Source organism: Netta rufina (assembly GCF_964035555.1).
Source record: "Netta rufina genome assembly, chromosome: 1".
NCBI lineage: Eukaryota > Metazoa > Chordata > Aves > Anseriformes > Anatidae > Netta > Netta rufina.
In genome coordinates this window covers 117792144-117816842 of record NC_140123.1, presented here as the reverse complement: position 1 = coordinate 117816842, position 24699 = coordinate 117792144, and the positions used below count along the sequence as shown (strand labels likewise).

Below are 24699 nucleotides of genomic sequence, written 5' to 3'. Positions count from 1 at the left end.
AGGGAGAGAAACGTGGAAAACTGAATAACGACCTTACTTTGACAGATTCACATATGGCAGATTTTGCACGACTATTATCATAGGAGAAATCACACACTTTCTTTCTTTAAGGGCAGTTTTTAGTTTAAAGCTAAGAATAGATAAAGAGCACAAAGAATGAAGTCTAGGGTATGCCAATGAAAACAGGTGTTTCTGTGGGGACAGCCCCATTAAAAAAAAATCAAAACCAAGAGACCTGTATGACAGGTTAGATAGAATATTACAAATCTCACTCCTCAAACAACTGCTTGGAAGCTAGACTGTAATTGCTTTGACCAAAAAAATCAGTTTTGTGTTTTAGTTTTGACCATTTTCCAAATGGAGTAGATGATACATTTCTCAAAACACCATGAGAGTTGCTCTCAGCATGAAAAACATGAATTTTCCATATGAAAGACAAAAATTAAGCTGCCAGTTCATACTTTTCTCTGATTTTTCTTTGCTAAGAAATGAATAATATTTGCTTTAATATAGAAAAATACTTCAGCCTGCATTGAAGAAAGTGGGCAAAATTAACAAGATTGGAAACTACCCACATAAGATAAAACCATACAGTAATTTAGATTGAAAGGGACCTCTGGAAGTCATCTGGAAGTCACCCCTTTTCACAACAGGACCAAATTAAAAGCTACATTAGGTTGCCCAGGGTTCATTAATAAGCACACAGACACTCACTGCTTGAATGACAGCATAAAAATTGAGTAGTTCAGTAATTAATTCAGCTTAACTAGAAGAAAGGAGGATGAATGGAATTTGGCTATCTCACTCATTTAACAAGAAGGACAAAGTAGGGAATAACTATAGTAAAAGCTGTAGAAAAATTGGAGTAAGAGTGATACTGAATTGAGGTTTGACTCAAATATGACCTGAATCTACTCTGAAATCCCTGAAGAATATGAAGGATAATAAAAGCTAACTGCAGTACAAACTTATAAATCAACAACAGTGTATATGTGATTAATAGCTCACAGAAACACATATATAACAGAAACACTTCAGCAGAGGACATTGGTAAAACAAGAGAAAGGTTTCCTCTTCAAGCACCAGCTAATTGGATATAACTATCTGTAAGAAGTATATATAGTTATCTAGCTTGTATAAGGTAACCACACAACATGGTTTGAGAAATTTCAGGTAAAAGTTAATATAAGAAGCAAAATATTTGATGAAACTAAACAGCAATCAAGATCCAGAGTATCTGGAGCCAGGTAACTGATTAGTGCCAGGAACAGCAGCAGTTTCAAAACTCTGACCAACCAAATAATGGATATCATTAGTACTTTCCATGTTCCTAAAATTAACAGAAGTTTTCTATGTATTACACATGTACGACAAGACAAACAAATGACAGACTGCCCTAACGTACAAAACTTTTGCTTAAAAGTAACCTTCACAACTTGTTGTATGTACTGCAAATCAGAACTCATCTTCTCTTTTAGCCAACACATTTTTGTTCTGGACAGCTGCAGTCACACATGCAATTTTTCAAGGGAGACTCTCAGTCTCCCATTGAGACTGTCTTCCTAACAAAGTCCAAATTTCTTAAATTTCCAAGTCTGGCCATTAGCTCCTCATCTTTAAAATGCACCTTCTCTAAAGGAGGAGCGGTATCTGGCTTACTGCAGAACTTTTCAGAGGTATAGCAGTATGTTCCGTTAGATGTGGGCATTAAGTTCTTTAGCTTCTGGCCAGGCACTGAATATCCTTCCTATCTATTTTACCTCAAGAGGACAACAGATCTTGGGCAATGGGGCTGCAAACCGTCTTTGTGATGTACTGCTCCTAAAGAGTAAACACTTGGAGAATTACAGGCTTCAACTGTAATTCTGCTGCTGTAGAACTTTCACATTCGAATTTACCCATAGCGACTGAGATATGATATCCACAATCATGTTTATTGTTTTTAAAAATCTTCATTTAGATCTGCATGGATTAGATACATGCTGAACTTTCTTCAACTCTGGAAGCATTGAACCTTTAGAGTGGCGTACGGGATTCACACGGCATCCCTGATGGCTTCAAAAGAGTTGGAAAATTAGCATCTCAAATTCAGCTTGTCAGCTTCTCCAAACTGTTTCATGGCCAAGAGGTTCTTTCCCAACTAATCCACCTTCTGCTACTGATCATCTCTTTCCATATACTTTCTGGTGGTGTTGTAAATGTTGATCCTTTGCAAGAGGGATTTCTTTTTCTCTTCCAAGTTTCATTTCCAGCTCTACCTCTTCTGCAGCTCTTTCCTTTAAGGCTAGTTATGGAAAAATCTGCTTCCCAGATTTAATGTATTACTTTATGAATTTTCAGACATTTGGGGGGCTCAATTGATTTATTCAGATGTATATTCTCTTCCTCGTATTTTCAAGTCAGTTTTATCCACTGGTCCATTTACTTCATCTAGTGAGCAATGAGCTCATGACAGCTAGGAAATCTTTATTATAGACATTTGTCTTTCCTTGCAACACTAAAACTGTCTACATGATGTCAGTTGTCTTCAATCCCTTTCTTACTTTCCCTGAAATTAATGGCCAACAAGCCTGGATTCAAATGGCAACAGTAACAATTTCTTGTGCTTCTACCAAAGCTTTCAAGACATTCTCAGAACTAGGAAACATTCTGAAATAAGAGCTTAATCAAACAAAGCCTCTCTGAGGACTTTGCCTACTTGAAATCCTTTCAGACCGAAGGGACACCATTGCAATTCATATCAAACCTTTTCAATTTCAGATGATACCCTCCTGAATCCAGAAAGACTTTCAGGGTCCTTCCTTTCTGGTGCTAGGGGAGTAGAGATTACAGCCATCACCCCACCAAGGAAAATTTATCCTTTTATGTCCTAAGTAATCATCTACCAGTTAGTGCTGATTTCGTATCTAGCTTGTTTTAACAAAATTCACACTCCAAAAGACATCTTTTGTCCGTGGTCTCTGGTCTGCTGTTGATCACCAAAACCCAAAAGTCCTCTCATAAGACTGACAGAAGTGTTACAAATTAAAACTAAAAACTATTTTATCTGCTTCCCAGAACTCCTCTTTCTTACGACCTTTCCAACGGTTTCAGGGCCTGCCTGCCTCCACCTTGCTCCATTTCTTAAAAAGCAGCAGTCTAAAAATGCTTTCCTCTTTTAGCCACCTGGACATTATTCTCAGCATCCAGGGCTTCACATTGCTTCTATGGCTTTTTTACTCTTAATCAGTCCATCTAATTTCTGTCACCAAATTCAACCAATTTGAATGTGTAATGGAAGACAGTCTCAATAACAACTCACAGTTGTTTTCAGGGATGCAAGTGCATCATTTCAAAGCAGATCCTAAAACAAAAATAGAAACTGAAAAGAAAACAGTGCCCACTGCCTTTCTTCAGCTGCTACTCCAAAACCCTGTTGTTTTGCTGTCTCTTCTAAGCCTCCTCAATTGACAAGATTGACTTGACTGATGCTTGGTCACCAGCATCAGTTGTATTGCTAGTGTATCATAACTGACATGTCATGACACATCTGTAGTTCAACCTTTCACAAGCAATGTGCCTTTAGAAGATAACAGAGATGATCATTATGCAATACACAGCAGTCCTAGCCCATCTTTTGTGTTTTGGAGTCTCTTAGAGAAGTTCTTTTTGGGTATCTCAATTTGCTTAGCCTTTCTTTTCCATTTCCCTTCCCCTCCACTTTCTGCAACAGTTCCTTGTTCCTCCCTCGAGAAGCTGCTGCTCACAACTAGGTAAAAGTTAAGAACTAATGCCTCAGAATCCACATACTGCCTAGAAGTTAAGATTCATGATGGGTTCTACACAGAATTTTGTGTTGTGTTACCAAATTTAAAGATAGTAGTAGAAAAGGGCAGTCAATCTGAAATGGAAAGTCCAGTTACCAAAGCCAAATGGTCTTACAGGGCAAAAGAAACTTGACATTCACTAACTTTCTGATGCAACCAATAAGTAATTCAAAACACAGGACAGTGCCTCCTCCCTCCCCCCCACACTGCTCTGAATCTTACCATGAAGAAAGAAGAATATATATATAAATATATATATATATATATATATATATATATAAATAAATGTGTATATATATATATATTTTATGAGATTTTTTGAACTGAATTATAACACTGGCATAGTTGCCCAAGATGCATGCCATCAGCCGGGACTCACTGACTCATTTTTAACTTGCCAGCTGTTTTTATATACTGAAAGAAAGCCTCTGTATTGCACCTCTTTATGGTGCAATGCAGTGGTCAGGCTTCGTATAGTGGCCTAACTTGCATTCCAGTAGTTGAATGCATACATCTACGTAGCCAAGGAGCCTGTATCTGCTGTGCTGAGTATCCTTAAACCTCACAGAGAGACAACTACATATAAATCTTTATCTGACACATCAGGATAACATTTCACATGTTTGTCTTGTTTCTTCGTCTGCTAAATTTATCAAGAGATTAAAAAAAAAAAAAAAGTATTTTTTTCCTTTTTTTTTTTGTAGTCTGTCCAGACCACATATGTGTTCTTTGAAATTTCATAAAGTTTCCTCAGATCCATCTGATCTGTTCACTTAAAAGAAAGTAAAAGCAAAGCATGCCTTTCTCCTATCAGAGCACAAGTAAAAGCAATTTGGTCTTACATATGTATATGTGAATGTATAAATATTATATATATTTGAAGTAACTACTTTTAAATATATGTGTGTGTATACATATATATTTGAAAATATTAGCATTTGAAGTGGCAGACAGCTGACAGAGTAAATTAGTTGAAGAAACTTAGAAAATCATTTTACTTAATTACCTTGTGTCAGGTTTTAGGTTTTCCACCGTAGAATGGGTTTGATTTGTAGTGATAATTGACTTCTCCTTTTCACCATCACTTGCTCCATTTTCAGTTGACACAACTTCATACTCTAGAAAAATACAGTAAAGAGAAACGTGTTTAAACAGCAGCTCTCACTTGAACTTCATTGTTCTCCCTTTTTTCCATCTGACTTCCACTCCTACTGTCTAACAGACTGTACAGACATTTCATGTGAACAAGTCTGGATGTTAGAATTCTAAAATGGTTATAAAAACTCCTTAGAGTTCCAATTACAGATTGCTGAGTGCCTAGCCTCTCATCCTTTCTCATGATTCAGTTACGGGACAGAGGATACTCAACATCTCACCTTCACCCAAGGGTACTCTACTGACAGAATACTGAACACAAGTAAGTTTACATATCCTTCAGTTTGAATAAAGAAGCATCAAAGATGAAAGTACAGTTTCTAAATGCTTAAACCCTGATTAACTTAAAGTAAGACCTAATAAAACTTAGGTTTCCACAGGAAACTGCTCACTAATTTTGCTTATGCTCTTGGGAATCTGTCCGTTTAGAATTAAGTACTTTTGTTTATTTTTGTATTTGTATTATTTATAGAGACTTACTACTTTATTTTCACCTCACTGGTATGTACTACCGAGTGTGAGCCATGCTCTAAACAGGGGAGTAGAACCAGATGTTTGGGAAGAAGATGCCCCTTCGAAAAATCATAACCATATCCAAGATACAGTCTATCTCTAGCATGCATCCTCTGACATGAGTCACAACTCCAACACAATTCACAGACTCTTCTAATAAAAACACTGAGTATATTGTTAATTTTCCTCTCAACACAAAGAAATTCACAGCCTCCCAAACCCCTTCTTTTCCCTGCCCTAAAAGCTGTCTATAATTCCAAATGCAGCTTTGCTAAATGTGGGTTAACAAAGAACCACATTTTTAAAGACCATTTGCAATTTTTATCTACAATACAGTAGAATAAAGCATGTGTTATACTATAAGGATAAAGGCAGAGACTACCTATGAACAGCTACAAAACCTCTAGAAAACAATTTTCTTTCCATTTTTTTTTTCCCTCACAACACTATTATTTTTCATGTTTTTAACTAAATATTAGCAAGCCGTATGGCTTTTTAGCAAGTTATTTATTTATTTATTAAATATTTCTCAATACAAGTAGATCACTTTGTTGCCATCACAGGAAGATAATACATCTCCTGCCATCAAATTCAGTGTTGAAAAGGTATAAAATTCTCACAAGTGTTGCTGGATTCTCAAGTTCTCTCTCTCCTAGTATCTGTTAAGTGTTGTATATGAATACAAACGTGCGCCAACTCACACACAAATTGACCTAATTTTGACTGTGATTGTGCAACTTTGGCTTTCTTTGCACTCTTGTATGCAAAATGTAGGCATCAAAACCACTGGGGTACACTATATAACAAAATACAATTAAGTGACAGTGCAAAGCAGCCCTAAAAAATTATGTTCTAAAATGCCAAGCTTCTAGGCCAGTCTTTCAGACCAAGCAATTACACACATATATGTACATGTGGATTTTAGATTATTTGCTATAATGGTTTCAGAAGCAACCACTACACAGGGTCTTTTTTATATCATATCTTATATTTGGAGCATATATGAAGCGACATGTAACTTTAAAAATGGGTTTAAGAGTATGTCAAAAAGCCAGTGTTTTCTCTACGCTTTTCCTTCTTGGAAACAAAGACCCTTTCCTACACACACACACAGACACAGACACAGACACAGAGAGACACAAAAAAGGAAAAGCCCTTATTCACCACAATTAAGCTTCATTAGAGCAATGATGCTTATTAAGGACAGGACAGAGGCTGGATTTCCACTGCCTTAGGAGTATCTGGATAGAAATCAGTAGACAACTTCACAGGAATTCAATCCATCTGCCCTTCTGCTAGCCCCAAGTCACATGATTTAAACTTTTTAACTCATTCAAGTTGGAGAATAAAGGATAATACAACAAATGCATGGGCATGTGCTTCCATGCACACATACAATGAACTACTGAAGTGCATCCAGTATCTGCTTGTTAATGTATATTAACAGTGATCCTCAGTGGACTAGACAATACACTGCCCTCCATCTCTGAGACAACTCAACAGGAGGAGCAGGGCACCAGAAAAAAAGTTCTTGGTCCCTGACATTTTGCAGCTTTTATGAAAACAAGGAGGAAAGCTTGACCACTACTTTAGCTATTATTTGTCAGATCTTCCCATTACCAAAGTATAATTATGGTTTTAGTAATACCTAATATTATGAAAACCCTCATGCAACATATTAACTAACAGTCGACAGCAGTATTTTTTAAATAAGGCTTAACAAATTATCCACAGTTCTATCTGAAACTGCACATTAAAAATAAAGATGTGATGTCCAAATCAAACATTGAAAAAACATTTTTTTAAAAATACAAAAATAAAAGGAGATGACAGAAAACTTGATTTAAGTTCTTCTAAACAAGTAATACCATTCTTGTGCCAATATGAAGCAATCACCTTTTGGAGAAAATGGGATTCATTGACTTTTGTTGACTACAGAAAACATTCTTAGATGAGTCATTAACAGACTTATTTTTTAGACATTAAGATGAAGGACAAAAACTCAGTGGGAGTATTTCTAAGCCACAGAATTCAAACATTTTGTATTATGTATATTCATGTCCAGAGAAAGGCAATGAAGCTGGTGAACGGTCTAGAGAACAAGTCTTATGAGGAGCAGCAAAAAATAATGGAAATAAGACTGTATCAGAAGGAAATCAGACCTTGCTTTCCTCATTACATGATGCATGCTGACAGTTTTTCCAGTTATAATGCAAATGTTTTTTCTATTTCTGCAGTTGAAATGGTTGTGCTGCAGTGGGTTCATTAATGTACTCAAGAAAAACAGGTCTACTTCCAAGAAAAAAAAATGTAAACTAAGCAAGTTATCTGATCTTACCAAGCTAAGGACAGGTCTGTGGAGGAAGCCTCCAAATGACAACAGCAACAAAAAGGGTTTTCCCTGGATAAAAAGAGGCATATCTGAACTGCCTAGAAAGGAGAATGTTCACAAAGAGCCTCTCCCCAGCCTAATGTTAAAGCTAGGAATACGCTACAAATAGGTTCACACTTCTTCCAGCACATTACGGAAGACAAGTCAGGTAATCATTCTTCTTTCTTATTGTTACTTTTTATTTGCCTATAGTCTTTTTTTTTTTCTTCTCTTTTAATTCAGCAGAAGGGGCAACTTTCTTCCTCTTTCTCAGAAGAAGGTGGTAGAGGCTTTTTTTTTGTTCTGAGTGTGCCTTTGGATCTGCGTTTATTATTTTTCAAAATTGTGGGAAGAACAGGAAAGAATCCAGGCTGAGCTTAGTAATTATTTCTAGAGAATCAAGGGAAGACTATTTTGGGGAAGAGAGCATGTGACAGTCACCATTACAGCTCTGCAGTAAAATCTGTCATGACATGCATGTAAAGCAACTTCTGAAAATATCCCACTTACACGCTAAACTGAATGGCTAGCGATCAAATCTTTCTCTTCACAGTTCCTAGACTTCCTTATTCTACTCACTTGTAAAGCAACACAGCCAAATCTGTTTGGCCACAGCAGTGATTGAGTTAGTGATTTTGCAGATCAAAGTTCTCTTTTATAACAGTGGTAAAAATGGAAGCTATTATCCTGACAGTACAGAAGAACCGTAATTTTCATATTCAATTCTGGTAAGTTTGTGTTGATACACAGCAGACAGAAAAATTATGAGTGGTCTTCTTGCATGCCTACCTAGGTACTCATAGGCATAGGCATAGACTCAAATGAATAGAATCTTTACACAAAGAGAACTTTGTGGTCTTACAATGGGTACAGCAAGTAATATTCTGGCAGAGTTCTACTGACCTACCAGACAGATACTTTCATTGTATCTGGCTCACTGATCAAAAACATAATGGCAAGAAAGATGTCTGCATTATGTGCAAGTAGCCATGCAATAAAGAATCCTGTCACAGAGGCATGAAATAAAAGCACTGAAGTGTAAGACACTTTTGGGATTAAAGTATTATTTTAAATGGCACAAAATCACTGTCAAAGTAAAAATAAGCTTGAAATACTGTATTCTGACACAAAATAGAAAGAAATCAAACCAACCAGTAACAGTGTCATTGTCTGGTTTTTCCCAGTCCAATATGACAAAAGTTGGACAACCCTCAACAGTCACCACTGTGAGGTTGGTTGGAGGATTTTGTGGAGGACGAGTAGGTTCTTCCTTGATGCTAGCCTCTTCTTGAGGAAAATGTTCGAGAGAGCTTGTGATAGAGCAAGGCACATCATCATCTTTCTTCATGTACTTGACATGAGGGGCTTAGAGTAATAAGAAAGAGCTGTTATTCAGTACAATATTTTTAACAAAACATCGATGCCATTCCACCCATCCTACAACTTCCAGTTGAGGGACTGATGTAAAAATCTGTACAAGTCAAAATGAAACACAAATGTTTAATAATTAAAACTATATATTCAATACTCTTTCCTAAGCTGCCTTTTTTGGGGGTGGGGTATTGTTAGACCTGGAATCTGCACTGCCTTCACCCTTCTGTTGTCACCTTTCATCTGACTGGAATAGACAGAATCAAATGAAGCTCTGGCCTTCAAATAACCAAACAAGATAATTTTGATATAAAACAGGTCAGTGTCCATGCATTCCCCCCAAAAGAAACACCACAGCTATTAAAATCCTACCTTGGTACCTTGGTTTGCCTGAAGAATCTGTTTCTGATGTAGGACTTGAACTGAAGACAGTTGCATCGACTGCAAGAGACACGGTTGTAATTTAATTTGCAATAAACAAAGTTTCAGAACTGCTGTATCTCACAGTTCATTTGGCATTTGAAATCATCCCTGCTAAAGTTCCTCCATGGTAGACCTTTGATGTCAGATCTGTTTTTTCCTTTTAAGGACTCAATTTTGGCTGTGGTGCTAGGTAAACCCCATACTTACAGCATAAAGAATGTTATAATCAGAATGACAGAATTCACAACTCCTGCTGGATTCAGTTCATGCAATTTATGTGAAGTGTACTTTGGACCTTTTAAAAGCAACTTTTTGCACTGTACTGGCCATTTAAATTAGAGTTCACTTCATATTCAAAGAATGTATAGTACTATTAAGTTGGGACACAACTTTTCAAAAAATAGTGACAAGGACACCACAAATTTTGTCTTCAGAGTGTAAAACTTCCACAAAATGTGAAAGGCATTGTACACAAACATTGTTGTGAGCAGAAATGTGCTAGAGCATTCAGGATTCTTAACATCAATATTGTGGTAAATAGCCAGTATATTGAACAGAATCTTTCCTTAGATACAAATACTAAAATAGACATCAATGAACAGAACATATGATATATTCAGAGCAAGCATTTTTTTCACCTAGTTTCATGAGATTATATTTTGTCTCAAAAATTAATTCTAAGCACACCCTCCCCACAACTCTAGGTCTAATTCCCCACAAAAAGGTCTAATTATCTACTATCTATAATGTTTATCCTATTGCATTTTTTTCTATCTAGATAGTTGCATATCGATCAGATACATAGTAGTATATCACAACCATCTTGACCACTGTCAGACACTGTTCAAGTAATAATTTAAATTTATGTCCTATGCAAAATGAAACATTCAGGAAAATAAGTGTCTTATCTACACCTTTCACAGATTTAAAGTAGACCCTGAATAGTATTGAAAGGCTACTAAGCATGTATTGATTTCTCAAAAGATGGAAGAGCCATCATGTTCTCATTTTTCAAAGATGTGTATCAGATGACAGCCAGGTGAATTCAGCCAAGTTGCAAAAGTCAAAGTGGCATGAACAGAAATCAGAATCACTCCAGACAGAGTATTTCTTATATTATAGTGCATCAATATATTTTAGGAAAGGGAAGCCAGAGGAAAAAATGGAAACTTTTATGTTAATGAAGAAAAAGAAAAAAAGAAAAAAGAGAAAAAAAGAAAAAAGAAACCAGAGCTGTCTGCATTATGCTCACCATAATACTCTGGAGTTGCAAAAGCTGTTGGTATCTTAGATGGAATTCCTGTCCTCACGGGTGTTGTTGGTCCAGCAGATTTAGCTATAGTGACAGAAGAAGGAACGTATGGCAACAAGGCATTCACTATTTAGAAAATCAAAAAGCTATTTCACTCTTCTAACAAAACTCAGATTTCTGACGAGTGATTCATAAAATAAGTGGGCACATGATTTCATTTAAACTATGACATTCCCCTCAAAACTTACTCAACAGCTGCCAGTTGGATTTAGGAAAATTCTGTGTTTTCTTTATTGCCAATAGAACCTATTCCTGAAGTCTAGTAAGAAAATTCTTTGCTATTTGGAGATTGTCTTTGACAGATTCAGTCAGCTAGAACTTGGTTATTAAGCACTGACTGGTAAATGGACGCAAAATAACCAACTGTTTCACAAATAAAAGAGCACATTTCTTCACACCACAGAACAGCTGAAGTCACCAACAGAAACCTGGAAACCTCCTAGACAACCACTGTAAGACTGCGAAATCTCACCTCCAAAAAGCCAAGAACTACATAATGTAGTCACCTTCCCTGCATGTATGACACAGAAGAACATGGTGACTAAAGGCAGAATGTTGACGAACCAAGTTCAAAAAAATGGAAGTTAGGGATAAAAGTGGAAATTTATGAAGATTCTCACTAGAGTGCAGACTGACAAAGGTTTGGAACACTCCAATTTCCTTTTTTTTTCCATTCAGGAGACCTTTAATGTCTGCATAGAAACCTTCCCATAACACTCAACTAGTGGATGAGTAAGAAAGATACAAGCAAGGAATTAATCACAGTGTTAATAAGAAAGAGAAACAGAACAACGTTATAAAAGGGAAAATCCAAGAAGAACACTGAAGCAAAATTTTCCTGTTAATACTGTGGAACAGTTTCTCCAGGGAACTAGAAGAAACTCATATGATGTTCAAAACTAAGCAGGACAAACATTATGAGACAAACTAAAAGGAAAATCTACTACCAGTCCCACAAGGAAGGACCAGATCATCTAACTGATTTATTCCATCTTGAATGTCTAGGAAGGCATGATAACTGCTGACTACTCCATAAGCTGGCCTCTAGCGTATGGAAAAAAAGGTGGAATTCCAAAATGCTGGTAGATGAATTACAGATTTAAGAAAGAAAATAAGCGTAGATCTCATTACAAGCAAAAGAAAATGCAAGAAGTGAAGGTTTTTTGTGCTACAGCTCAAGACTGACAACGTCTTATGCTCTGTTTTAGCTATTACTACGGAAACGCCACCAGTCAACAGGAAGTACAGACACAACTTTTCTATCTTGGCTCTGCTGTTGAGAATATATACAGCTTGTTTCATCCATGTTTGAGGTTGTAGTTCTAATCTGATGCACAGAATACTGAAGATTTATTTAGGTCCTTCCACCATTGCCAACAGGAAGACCTGCCACAGGGGTAAACTTTCTCACAAGGATGTTGGCTGACGCAGAGATGGAACAGTTTTTTTGTAGATGAGCAAAAGAGGGAGAGGACAAAAGGGGCTTCCCTAGCAGGCCCAAACAGAAAGGCAGTCTCTCCTTTTGAGAAAATTCAGAAAAAAAATCACAACCCCCTTAACACACAAAGCCCCAAATGAAACAATCCAGAAAAAGCAAGCAAGTAATACATCAGAGCCAAGATCTTTGTATTTCCAATGAACTAAAAAGAGTAATGTGAAGAGGGGAGCATTACTCATGATGTTAAGCATAGTGAGATGCAATATCATTAACTTTTGGATTCCAATTTCAAATCCACAAACAAAATATACAGAAGACACTGAATATTAGCTTCAGGGTAAAATTAAAATAAAATAGTAAACGTAAAAGATTCTGAGTGCTCTTACACTGATACTGAGAAGCAGGAATATTGTTACACATAGATTAAGTTAAACTCATTGTACATGTAATAACTCATATCCCTCTACCTGCCAGTGAGTTTTCTGGCTGCCTATTAGCTTAAGTTATTAGCAGGGGTTAATGGATGTGCCATATCTATCGTATAGGGACACATACACGGGACAGAATTCCTTTATGAATTACCAATTGTGGGTGCATACTGAAGCACAGTATTTGATATCTCCCATCTGACACATACATTAAGTAACTGCAAATGCTATTAGTAGACATTGAAATGTTTTAAAGGATGACTTCCATGACGCTACTTGGCTTTCAGCTCCCTTGCTACGGATGATTTTTACACAACTAGGTTAGGAAAACACAATGTATAAAGACAAAAGAGACAAGGCATGCATGTTCCAGAAAACTGGTTTCTATAGGTAACACATTTGATTCAAGACAGAGAATCTATACTATAAAATTTTCCTGTACACAACCAGTCAGTTCAGTATCTAACACACTATAAAATATTTATGGGGAAAGGCTGAGATACCTGGACTCCCTGGTTTACCAGTCACAGTATTTGGAGGCAGAGGTTTTCTTCGCATAGGTGTAGGCTTGACAGGAGGTATAGGAGGACGCTGAGGTCTTGGTGATGTAGTTACTGAATGACATTACAGAACAGTGTCGTTAATTAGTTACCCTCAAATTCCATAAAATCAGAAAACCTACTACAAGTTAAATTCTGACTTCTGAAATAATATTTCATGTTTCATTTATAATCAAAAGCAAAGAGGTGAAGCAAGGAGCCAAAGCCAGTTGTATTTTCAGACTTAAATTCTTTGGGAAGTGGTGGTGTGGAACTTTAAACCAAGCTTACAATGAGAAAATGTAGCTCCTTTGGGATTTTGTACAAATACTTCAGAGATTTATTTTCTGTGTAGTTACTCACTTCTGTCAACAGTTATTTTTTGGCAGCTGATGGGATACTTCTTCCCACAATAAACACCACCTGAGTTTAGATGGAAATGTCTTCAGTACCCTACTCACAAAATTCCAGTTCGTTTGTGCTTTCTAACTGATAAAACTTGTCACTTTCAGCTTAAAGCATAAGATGTAGCAAAAGCGAAATGATTATTAGGGATATGTTATCTTATGTCACTTCAACATAAAAAATGAAAGTCACAGTCAGCTCATGGATTGATATGAAAAAAAAAGACTGTTATCATGTTAGAAACTCCTGAAGCAACCAACTAGGCTGCTTCAATGCACATTTCCAGCCAATATGCATTAAATTTATCTGGTAGGGTCCTTTGACAGCCAGCTCTGAAAGGAGAACCTAAGTCTGATAACTGATACAGAACATTTTTCTGTGTCTTCCAGGCAATTACAAAGGATTTTATCAAGTAAAAGAAAGGCAAAAGGAAAAGATTTTTTGTCCACTATTCACCTCTGCACTTTTTCCCTTAGGAAAAAACTAGATGTGTGCAACATGTATATGTAACAAAAGACTTCTTGTACCTAAGAGGAGAAAATCCTTAACAGAATATAATTCTTAATATGCTGCCAATATCAACAAAACTGCAAGCTGCCTGATACTGAGTTACTGGCTATGTAGAGTTCCCCACGACCTATTTATCAGACCCTAGTTTACCCTATAAATAGAGTGATTGTGGGTGAGATGGGAACAGATCCAAAGACTCATTTGGGAAAGCTTTTTTAGAAATACTTACAATATACAAACACGAACATCTCCATCTTTCTTGGTTCACTTTTACTTTCGGACTTCTGCAATCATTTACAACCCCCTCCCTCCCCTTTTTTTCTCCTTTTCTTATCCCTCAGACTAAGACAGTTAACAATGCTAAATCTAATTCAGAAAGATTTAGTGGTTTCAAAAACAGTATATGTAAGTTTCATATTCATTCTTCATCAGGCAGAGATGAAAAAAATATACCTAAAGACTTGACAAATTATATAGTATTTGTTTATACGTCATCGTACCCTAGATATTACTACACAGTAGTACCCATAATTAATATCCAACTGCCCATATGTAGGAAATGGGATTGTCTGAGGTATTTATGGGGTAAAAATATGTAAGCACTGACTTGTTAGTGGTTTCTACTGTATCTTCCAAAGAACACAACCACAGTAGTTAAATGCAAGCTGAAACAGTGTGTCACAGTTGAATCTACTATACTGCACTCTGAAAAAAAATGAGAATCCTTACCATTCCCTTCTACTTCCACAGTAATTTAGAAGACAGTCTATGATGTTACCAAATGTAATTAACTGAATTTGTAAACTAGGACACACACAAGAATTTAGGGATTTTCTGATGGCCTGGCTTATTGCTAAAACAGTGGCATTGTGAACTATTAGGACTTATTTAATCTCAGGTGTTCTTTGGACAGGGAATGTATTTCCTTTACTTTATCACCCCTATCACTCTTCATGAAAAAGGAGGCTGAATAGCCTCTTAGGACATACTACTAACAACACATCAGTGCTGCGTGCTGTAATGCATCTTTTTCATACCTCATGTATGGTGTAAATGTCAGTCTGTCAGTTAACACATATTAAAAAAAAATATATGTACTTAAAGGCTAGGTCAAATATTGGCTAACTTATAGCTATACCAAATAAATTGAGTTTTCATATACATATTAAGGCACCATAAAAAGAGCTGAGATCACAAAAGTATACAAGAAAATTATGGAACAGTAGTAGCCAACTTCACAAACATACCCAACTGTCTATTATGATTAGAATTCAAGGTATTGGCTTACTTGAAAGCTCTAAAAGCTTAACTTTAAACATCTAATGTCAAAAGATGAGTAAAAGCATATGTAAAAGCATCCTTAAAATCTCTGTGCATTAAAAAAATAATATTGCAGTGTTTGCAAATCACAGACTGGATTTACTTAAGTGGACATCACTGCTCGACATGCCATGACAGAAAAACAAAAAACAAAGAAAGCAAAACAGAGAGCCATGCTTCTTTTCAGTTTGCAGTTTGAATCCAGCTACTCCTAAGAGTATACCACACTACATAATCTGTGCTAAATACAACCTTCTGATTGAATTAAATTTAAAAAGATAAAACATCAGAACTCAGCTGTCAAGCAAGGCTGCTGTCTTTGTGCAGGTAAATTAGGTGCAAAGGAAATCCAGTAGGGATTAGGAGCAAACAGCAGTTTATTAATTATTAAGAAGTGTGTATCTGTATCTCTTTTTTTAAAGCCAAATAACATATTTTCAAAGGAGAATCTAAACCAAAAAGAACAGATGCAGCTGAAAAATAAATCCAAGGGCAAAGTCAGAAATATTTTGAGTTTAGTCAGTTTTTATGCCAGTAAAAAAGCACAGTTAAAAGCAAGGTCTATTCCTAGTTATGCTAATAAAACCAAGAAAATTCTCTGCGAGTGTGTTTTCATGCTTGTCTGTACTGTTATGTGTAGATGTGGAACAAAAAAATACTATAGTATAACTCTTCAGCTGCAACAGAAAATTTCCAAGAAGCTGATTAGAAAAAAAGTGAAACAGGAGAAGTCTATTTTTAAAGGCTTATTCAGGGAAGTTTTTTTTCTTTAAAAATATTTTGAATATTTTGAAAATGGAATTGTAAGACTTGCAAGAGAAGTAAAACTGACAAGTCTTTTATAGCACATGTGAAGTTAAAAATCACATATAAAGTCTACTTAAGTTAAAAAACTGTAAGCTTATTCACTCCCACGTTGGTGTTTTGCAACAATCCTAGCATTCTAATTTTCCTAACAATCCTAAGGTCCAAAAAAGCATTCTCATAAGTGGGTAGGTAATTTGGTTAAGCATTCTCCACTGCTAGTTGGAACCCACAGATATGAAAAAAATCAGTGTTTACAGTAGAGTGGCTGTTTAATCACAAGGATACAATGAGCACTGGCAATGGTAATATTTAGTCACAAACATATGCCACATACTAAGTACTGACCATGAAATATTATTATTTTTCTCTCTCTTAATACCATCCTGAAGCCAAGAGACAATGCACTAATGAGGATGACCAAAAATTATTTTCTCTTCTTCAGTGGAGGTGGTTTTTTGTTTTGTTTTTTTGTTTTGTGTGTGTGTGTGTATAGGAAAGGTGATGTTCCAATTTTTTATGACTATTAAAAATCGATACATTGTCCTTTTTATTCATCTTACCAGAAAATGGCTTTTCCCGGGTATCACTATATTCAAAAGGTTTTTCTACATCCACGCCAATTTGTCTAGTAATATCCTCAGGTGTATAAACATCCTCTGTGAAACAAAAGGATATGAATTAATTATCTACAGAGCAGTACCAAGTTATATAATACTTCTATATTGTATGTGTCCAAACTCTAGCTAACATGATGTGTAAAACTGGTATTTTTAGTGATAACTATTACCTTCCTATTTGAATAAGTAGAAAGTGGTCTTGGTATAGAGAGTCTACACTTTAATTTTAAATATTTGCTGTAAAAGGCATGTTTAGAAAGAGGGTAAGATTAAGAGATAACTACTAAGAAACTAAAATTATATGTGGAAGGATGAATACAGGGCACATTTTAGTATTTCTGTACACAGAATAAAATGTCTGTTGATTTTTGTTACGGGCAAAGTTCTCCTCTTCCTGAAAAATAAGATCTTCGATTATCCTCCATACTGAATAACTAGAGGAATTCTAAACCAAACACATACCATATTTGGAGTAGTGGAGGCATAAAAAAGTGTGCGTAAAATTCAGCTTGTATATAGAAGAATGTCCCACTTAAAAATAATATAAACACACACACACATATACAAAAAAAGAAGTAAATGGCATTAAAAAGATCAACACAACTACTCCTGGTACAGAACAATTGTTTCACATGCTGACATTTATAGGACAGCCAAATTGTTAAATTCATATGCCTTCCCTACACAGAATAAGCATATTTACTTTATAAAAACTCTATATATGGTAGACTGAGAAGACGCTTTCATCATTTTTGTGAAAAGTTCACCCTTCTCGTGACATTAGAACCATTCCCCCTCCAGCAATTTAATGTATCAATGAAAAGAATACACACACATACCCACGCACACACACACACATAAAAATTACCACATTAGATAGCCTATTCCAACATGATCAAAACATTTCAACTGAAGATTTCATACGTTTCTAATCTGGTACTCAGCTTATTACTAGACTACACCAGTATTCCACCAGTATGAAACAAGTAATTTTTCATAATTTTTTCATGGTAAATAGGATGAAGGTCTCCTGGTTCCTGTGACTGAAATTCTTAAATGTAATGTGATTTTGTTATAACTGAAATTTGTCTTCAGGTAACTAAATTGGTTAATTAGGTCTTCAGATATACAAAGCACCAGAGTACTAATCAATGTTTCACATGACTAGCGTTCAAGGATGACACATGAGAAAATTAGCATTAGCTTTAAAAAGAAAAATAAATCTTATACACCGTGGGTTGCAGTCAAAGTATATTAGCTTCTAAGCTTCATCCCACAATAAATATGCATCATCCCACTGCCTCAATCTCACAAAATCATCCAGATATCTATTACATGTCTAACTTAGTTTTGCACCTGTGTCTACAGAAAAGCCTGCCTTTATTTTGCTCTTCACTATATAGTTTAGAATTACAATCTCTTCTGAATTGTATTGGCTATCAACAAGCAACATGCTGTATATATTCTATACGGTATTACTGCCATTAGTAAAATAGTAGCGCAAATTAAGTGAAAGGAAAAACAAAAATCTCCTCTTTAATGTTTCAATGCACTTCAAAGTCACATAAAAGTTCGCCTGTATCTCCACACAAAGTATCTGCAATGTCATACAACTTGCTGCATTTATCATAGCATTTGCCTTAAGCATGTAACATTACCTAGCATCTTATAAGCATTTCAACTCAGCACATTCATCCAGACTTTTAACAGAACTGAGAATAGATGTGTTAGACAAATGGGTGTTGATGTTTTCTTTACTTCCATCATTTTTTTCCTGGAAATATTAATGGGATCTGGAACACCTTAAAGCTAACCACTGCACCTTGAATAGCAGGAATACTATCAGAAGTGTGGATCATTTTAAGAAGTGGGAAAAGGTGCCATTGATTAAAAAAAAAAACAAAACAAACAAAAAAAAAAACAACTGGAATACTTGAATATTTGAGTTTATCTAGAACCTAGCTATATGCTCACATTTTCAAAAATACAAACAAAGCACAGCATGAAGTTGATGTCTGTTATAGTGAAAACAAACTCTCTCACAAGGGAGATGAAACATTGCTGAAACTTGGGTGAAGGTTGTCCAGAAGTTTAATAGACCATAAACAACTTTTACATTGTTAAGATTAAACCAAATAATGCTTAAGATATATCACATGAACTAAAATAAGTATGAAAAGCCATGTCATTAAAAATAAATTATACAGAATGTGGCCGGAAACATGGTAGAAGACTAAAAGGAATGTTAGTTAAGTGGCTGAAACCTCTGCCCGTTTCCCAAAGTCAAGTTTACCACCTGGCATTACAGCTAACAATACAGCTAGCCAGGAGACTGAAAAGCCTGCCAGGAAACCAACCGCAATCCCATGTGCTGCTGCTGGGAAAAACAAATTCCACATATCATCAGACATCCACATATCCATATCATCAGGGCCCCACAGCTGCCAAACACACTCTGCATGGAGTGGAACATCTTTGCATTGATGCTAATGTGTACACTCAGGAAGAAGAATTGGTGTGCATCCAATAAGCATTGCCCGCACAACAAGGAAGTAAGATCCAAAGCGGTCTTAAAACAACAGACTATCAAAGGTACTCTTCTTCAAAGAAAGGAAAAAAAAAAAAAAAAGATGTAATGTTTAAATGTAAGCTTGAAAACTTGTTGTCCCTTACAGCTTGGTTAAGGATTCTGATCAGTTAACCACAGAAAATAACATCATTTTCCTAATGGAAGAAATAAACTTCTCTATCCTCAAAAATCATCCAAATATCTTAAAAGATAATTTCTCTAAGATATCATCTACTGAAGGAAAAAAAAAAAAAAAAAAAAGGCTTTTTTGCCTTTGCTCAGCTGGTAAGATTTAGGTTTCCAGGTTAGTGGAATTCTCTTTTTTAAGCCTCTTCTGCATACTTCAAGACTGTTTGCTAAACATAATGGCACATTGCTTAGGAGGAATATAGAAGATTTTCTTTTAATCAATTACCTGAACCCTCTGTTGTACAAAATGTTTTTTTTCGTGAGCATAGACATCCTTGTATGCTCAGACACTACATTTGCCACAATATTGTGACGCACTTACTCTACAAGAAGACTTGGGATTTCACTTTTTGATCATAAAGGGAGGAATAAAGCGCAGAATGAAAAGAATTCACTAAAAGTTGTAGTCCTCTTCATCATGCCATAAATGTAAAAAAAAAAAATCACTGATGATTTCTCTAGAATTCTGAGAAGAAAGATGTACTCTCACAGGAAGTTATCAATAAGTTACTATCCCAGCAGCGCTTGTAGTACAAATAAACAGGTAACAGACAATAAATACCAACTCTTCCTAAGCAGTTTGAACACCATGTTTAACTGAAAGTGCTCACTCAGTAGGATGCAAAATCTAGGTAACAGACATCTTCAGGACACTTATCTCACTTTGGAGAAAAAGACTTGCTTAACTGAGCAATGGAAAATATTGCAAAAGCATAATTTTCAAGAGCTCTAAATGAAGATACCTATTTGCTTGTGAATATACCTAGCATACACAGCAAGGTAATAAATAGCCTTGTGACGATTTCTGACATCATCTACCATAAAGGAACACTACTTCTTGCTGACAACTAGCCCCACTGTAAAGACATGGAAATAATGACTAGCAGGTACTCCAACTGGAGCATTTAAAATAAAGATTGCTTAAAATAATACTTATCAATCACCTAAAATAGCAGTAAGCACAATAAACTATACTTAAAACAATTTAAACACCTATTATCATGTTTATACTGCTAGTTTACCTAGAATGTTTTGTGTTTTTTTTTTTTTTTTCTTTTTTAAAAAAACCCTTCTTAATCTAAAAATGCCACTGCCAAAGACATTGCTATATGGTAGAACGGAAAAACTTCACATACTGTCTAACATAATTGTGTATTCATGCATTTGGTGATCGGACATTAGAAAGTTCACTTTCTGTGAAGTAGATTGCCCAGCACTAGTGAATAGCAAAACCTCTTGAGCCAGGATTACTGCCATCCTAACTCATTTAATACTATAACTGTTCCTGATGTACTGCAGTCAGATGGGCTCATTTAATTTCCCAGAAGGAATATGAAAGGTCAAAGAACACATATCTCCAATGATGACATCCCCTCTATATGTAACACAAAAGAGCATATCATGTTCAGGCTATTTTTAATTCAATTTAGATATACAACCATCTCTGGTTATTTATTCTGGATTATCACCTGGACCTATCGCCTGGTTATTTATTCCGGACCTATCATATGGAAAACATCAACAAACAGTAGACATATTATATACTCTACCTCTAAGACTATAGTCTTAATGGTTCACATGTAGAACCATCTCACAGTAGCAGTCAGGAACAATATAGCATTACTAGTAACAGCAATTACATACAGTACTCCAAAGAATTAGCTTCTATAATCATATGTAATTAAATATTTTGCAAGGCTTAAGATCATTTCAGGAAGTAACGTTCGTGTGTTTTTGCTAATGTCTTAAAAACAAACAAACAAACAAAGCACACAAAAACAACTCTACCTGTTGTTGGCACAATCCACTTTGGCAAGCCAGGTGATTTTGTTCTAGCTGGTGCTAGTGTAGTTTTACTAAGAGCTGTGAGGAAGTTTAAAAGAAAAAGCTTAATGAGAAGAAAATGAGACTTCGAAGTGATGCCAACAATTCCATATTACAGAAGAAAAAGCAAGAGTTGCTGTGGTGGCATACAATTTTTTTTTCCTAAATTGAAAAGGCTTTACCTGAAGACTGATTAATTGAAAGAAGCACACCCTTTTTCTCTAGCAATACTTAAAATTCCTCTAAGAACAGGTGAAAATCATTAAAGAAATAAATAGTGTATCTCTTTCCCATACCAAAGTGAATAAACAATTATTACCAGGTCTGGTCTGTGTTTTATCAGATGGCTTTGGTCTTGCAGAAGTGAGACGTGTTTTATATGCCGCTAAAAGAAATAAGGTTCAGTTTAAATGCTATGTGTATAAGCAGTGTAATTTGCCACAAAAAAAGGTCCATGCACCAATGCGATATAGCAAAATGGACGTATGAGAATTCTATGAGTTCCGATCCAAAATGCACGCTGAAAATGCTAGTTTCTTTAGTGGTCAGATGACTCCATCATGCAGTCTGACCAGTTACATTCATGTTTAGGTTTAGGAAAAGATATAAAATATTTACAGCCAGTTACCCAACTGTATATGGATACAGAGTTAGCTCTGCAAGGTATCCATGGCCTTAAGACATTTAATTAGGTTCTGTAAAAAACAAAAAAACAAAAAACCTCAAAATAAAACACCAAACTGAACCCCCCAAAATCAAATATTCAGATAAAAACATGAAACATTAAAATATTGCTGAGAAGACTACTGGAAGCATACAATGCAGGCACTATGCATGGCTGCTGAAGCATAGTGTCATTATCAAAGTTAAAATTAAAATTACTAGCCTTCAACCTTTTCCTACTGTCATCTTTCACTTGCAAAACAATTTTGAAATTTTATTTGTTACAGTATGTGTGTGAATCACGCTGAAAGCTGAAAATTTAAGTAGTCATCACTGTCATATTATGCCAAATAACTGACCTCAGTAACTCAAGCGCTTTTACATAAGTACAGCTAGCTATTTGATATTTGAATCTATCAACCATTCTATCAACATCAGTTACTCTAGCCTCTCTGCAGTTTCTGAGAAAACATTTATTAAGGAAAGAACATATTACTAATTTTTGACATTCAAATTTGGTAAAAATTTCACAAATACAAGGAAAAAGGTGGGAGTCAGTTATGTTTGTGTTTTCAATGCTTTTGATCTGTGGATCAGACACAAAACACTAATAATGCTTAAAAGCTATCAAGGGTAGTAAGAACAGACCATTAAACCTCAATTAGAGGTTTATATATACTCAATTAGAGGTTTAAATAGACTCTCAATGCAACAAACTAAGAAAATTCTAAGAATTACCTGTATGGAACCGTGGAATTTCAGTTACAAGAGCCGTTTTAGGTTTGGGTGAAATCTGGTATGTTTCATTGGGAACTGAAAGAGGAGATTTGATTGCTTATCAAATGCAAATGATTTTCTTTTAAACATCAGACACCACAGGTGGAAGGGAAATTCAAACATAGCGCAGACCATAAACAAAAACGGTGAGTGATAGAAACCTGACTGAAAATCATGGATTTATACCAGAACTTCAAGACTGGGAAGATATACATAATTAAAAAGCTAGACAACAGAAGAAAAGATGAGCAAGACATCTTTTTATATGACTCCTCAATCATGCGCATGAAGCATTTATTTCTATAAATAATTACAAACAAATTGGCTGGAACATGACCGGAAAATTAAAAACAGCAACATTTTGTACATGCCCTGGAACGTGCCTAACAAATGAAGAAGATGAAGATATATTTAAGGTATTTCTGTTGATTAAAGGATAAGTTTAGCCGTATAGCAAAAGCAGAGAAAGTAAAGTTATAAAAATAAAATGACATAATATTCTCATTACCCAAAGTCATTTTGGACCCATCAACAACATGAACTGTTATGAGGTTAATTGATCCCAGGTGTGTTGTCCTTGGAGCTATGAGAAATAAAACATTGTTCTGTGAGATGTGAAATCAATGATGTTGGATTTCATTAAGTATCTGTGTCCTTTGTTTCATAAACATCTACCTACGCATCGTTTAAGACATTTTTTACAGATCTAAGGCAGGCATGTGTTCTGATTAGTCTGGAGGTATTTTCATGCTGACAGACAGACATTGCAAATATTCTGTTGGGCCTCCACCTACTTCAGAACAGACACCCTAATAGTGGATGCTAACTTGCATTTCCCTCAAAATTCTCTAAAAGATTGTAGTAATATAATTACCTTTAAGGCATTCTTCCCTCATTCAAATTTGACCACATTTTGTCAAAGATAGAAAGTTACTGGATGAAAAGGAAAGACTAGCAGGCAGAAGTGCATGCTACATGTGTCTCTTTCAGAAACAAGGTTAAAATATGGAAGCTGGAAAGTAACCTACTTATTAGGATGAAGGGTAATGACTAAGTAGTGCCATTTATTTTTAACAACTTTCCAGATAACAGTAGAATTTCTTTTGCATATAGGTCATTACAATGATTTAAATTTTAAACGTTAAAAACATAACCCCTTAAGTTCTGTTTTCTAAAATTCTTCTACTGAACTGAACTGTGTAGTGATGCCAAAATGTGGTACTTGTTAACTATGACAAGATTGGAAATAGCTCTAATTCAATTGAGACTTAGAATCTAGCTTGGTTACTTACAGAGAGTCTTCCAAAATAATCCTTTAGAAAACAATTTTTTTTTTGCTAGACTGTTCCATTTGATTTTCATAATAAAATATGTGTACTGTTCTTTAATGAATAGGGTCTCTGTTTAAATTGTTTCTGGCTACGTGAGAAGTCTAAGGAAAAAGGGGGAATGATAAAACTATTCATGAACCTAATCGCCTAAAAAATAAAGTATCACCAGTTTGGGACTGGTAATTAGGAATGAAGAAAAGTTAAGTGTTGTTCTTTCTTATGATCATGTTGTCACACCTTCCCTAGATTTTTTTTTTTCCATTGTAAGCTTCCAATGTAGTAATTTTTATGGAAATAGTTCATACCCCAGGTGAAGCTGATATAATATACA

General features: G+C 35.5%; 1 protein-coding gene across 1 annotated transcript in view; it reads right to left on the bottom strand.

The window, feature by feature from the left end:
* The window catches only part of ABI3BP (ABI family member 3 binding protein), a gene marked incomplete at its 5' end in the record, with an annotated part of 147110 nt that overhangs the window by 14683 nt on the left and 107728 nt on the right, over positions 1–24699 (bottom strand). Inside the window, 10 exons of the mRNA XM_084294807.1 lie at positions 4813–4924; positions 8998–9210; positions 9589–9657; positions 10892–10975; positions 13321–13431; positions 16959–17054; positions 21562–21636; positions 21917–21982; positions 22999–23073; positions 23546–23620. Of these exons, the coding sequence (XP_084150933.1) occupies positions 4813–4924; positions 8998–9210; positions 9589–9657; positions 10892–10975; positions 13321–13431; positions 16959–17054; positions 21562–21636; positions 21917–21982; positions 22999–23073; positions 23546–23620 (976 nt within the window). The remainder of the gene's footprint in view (positions 1–4812; positions 4925–8997; positions 9211–9588; positions 9658–10891; positions 10976–13320; positions 13432–16958; positions 17055–21561; positions 21637–21916; positions 21983–22998; positions 23074–23545; positions 23621–24699) is intronic.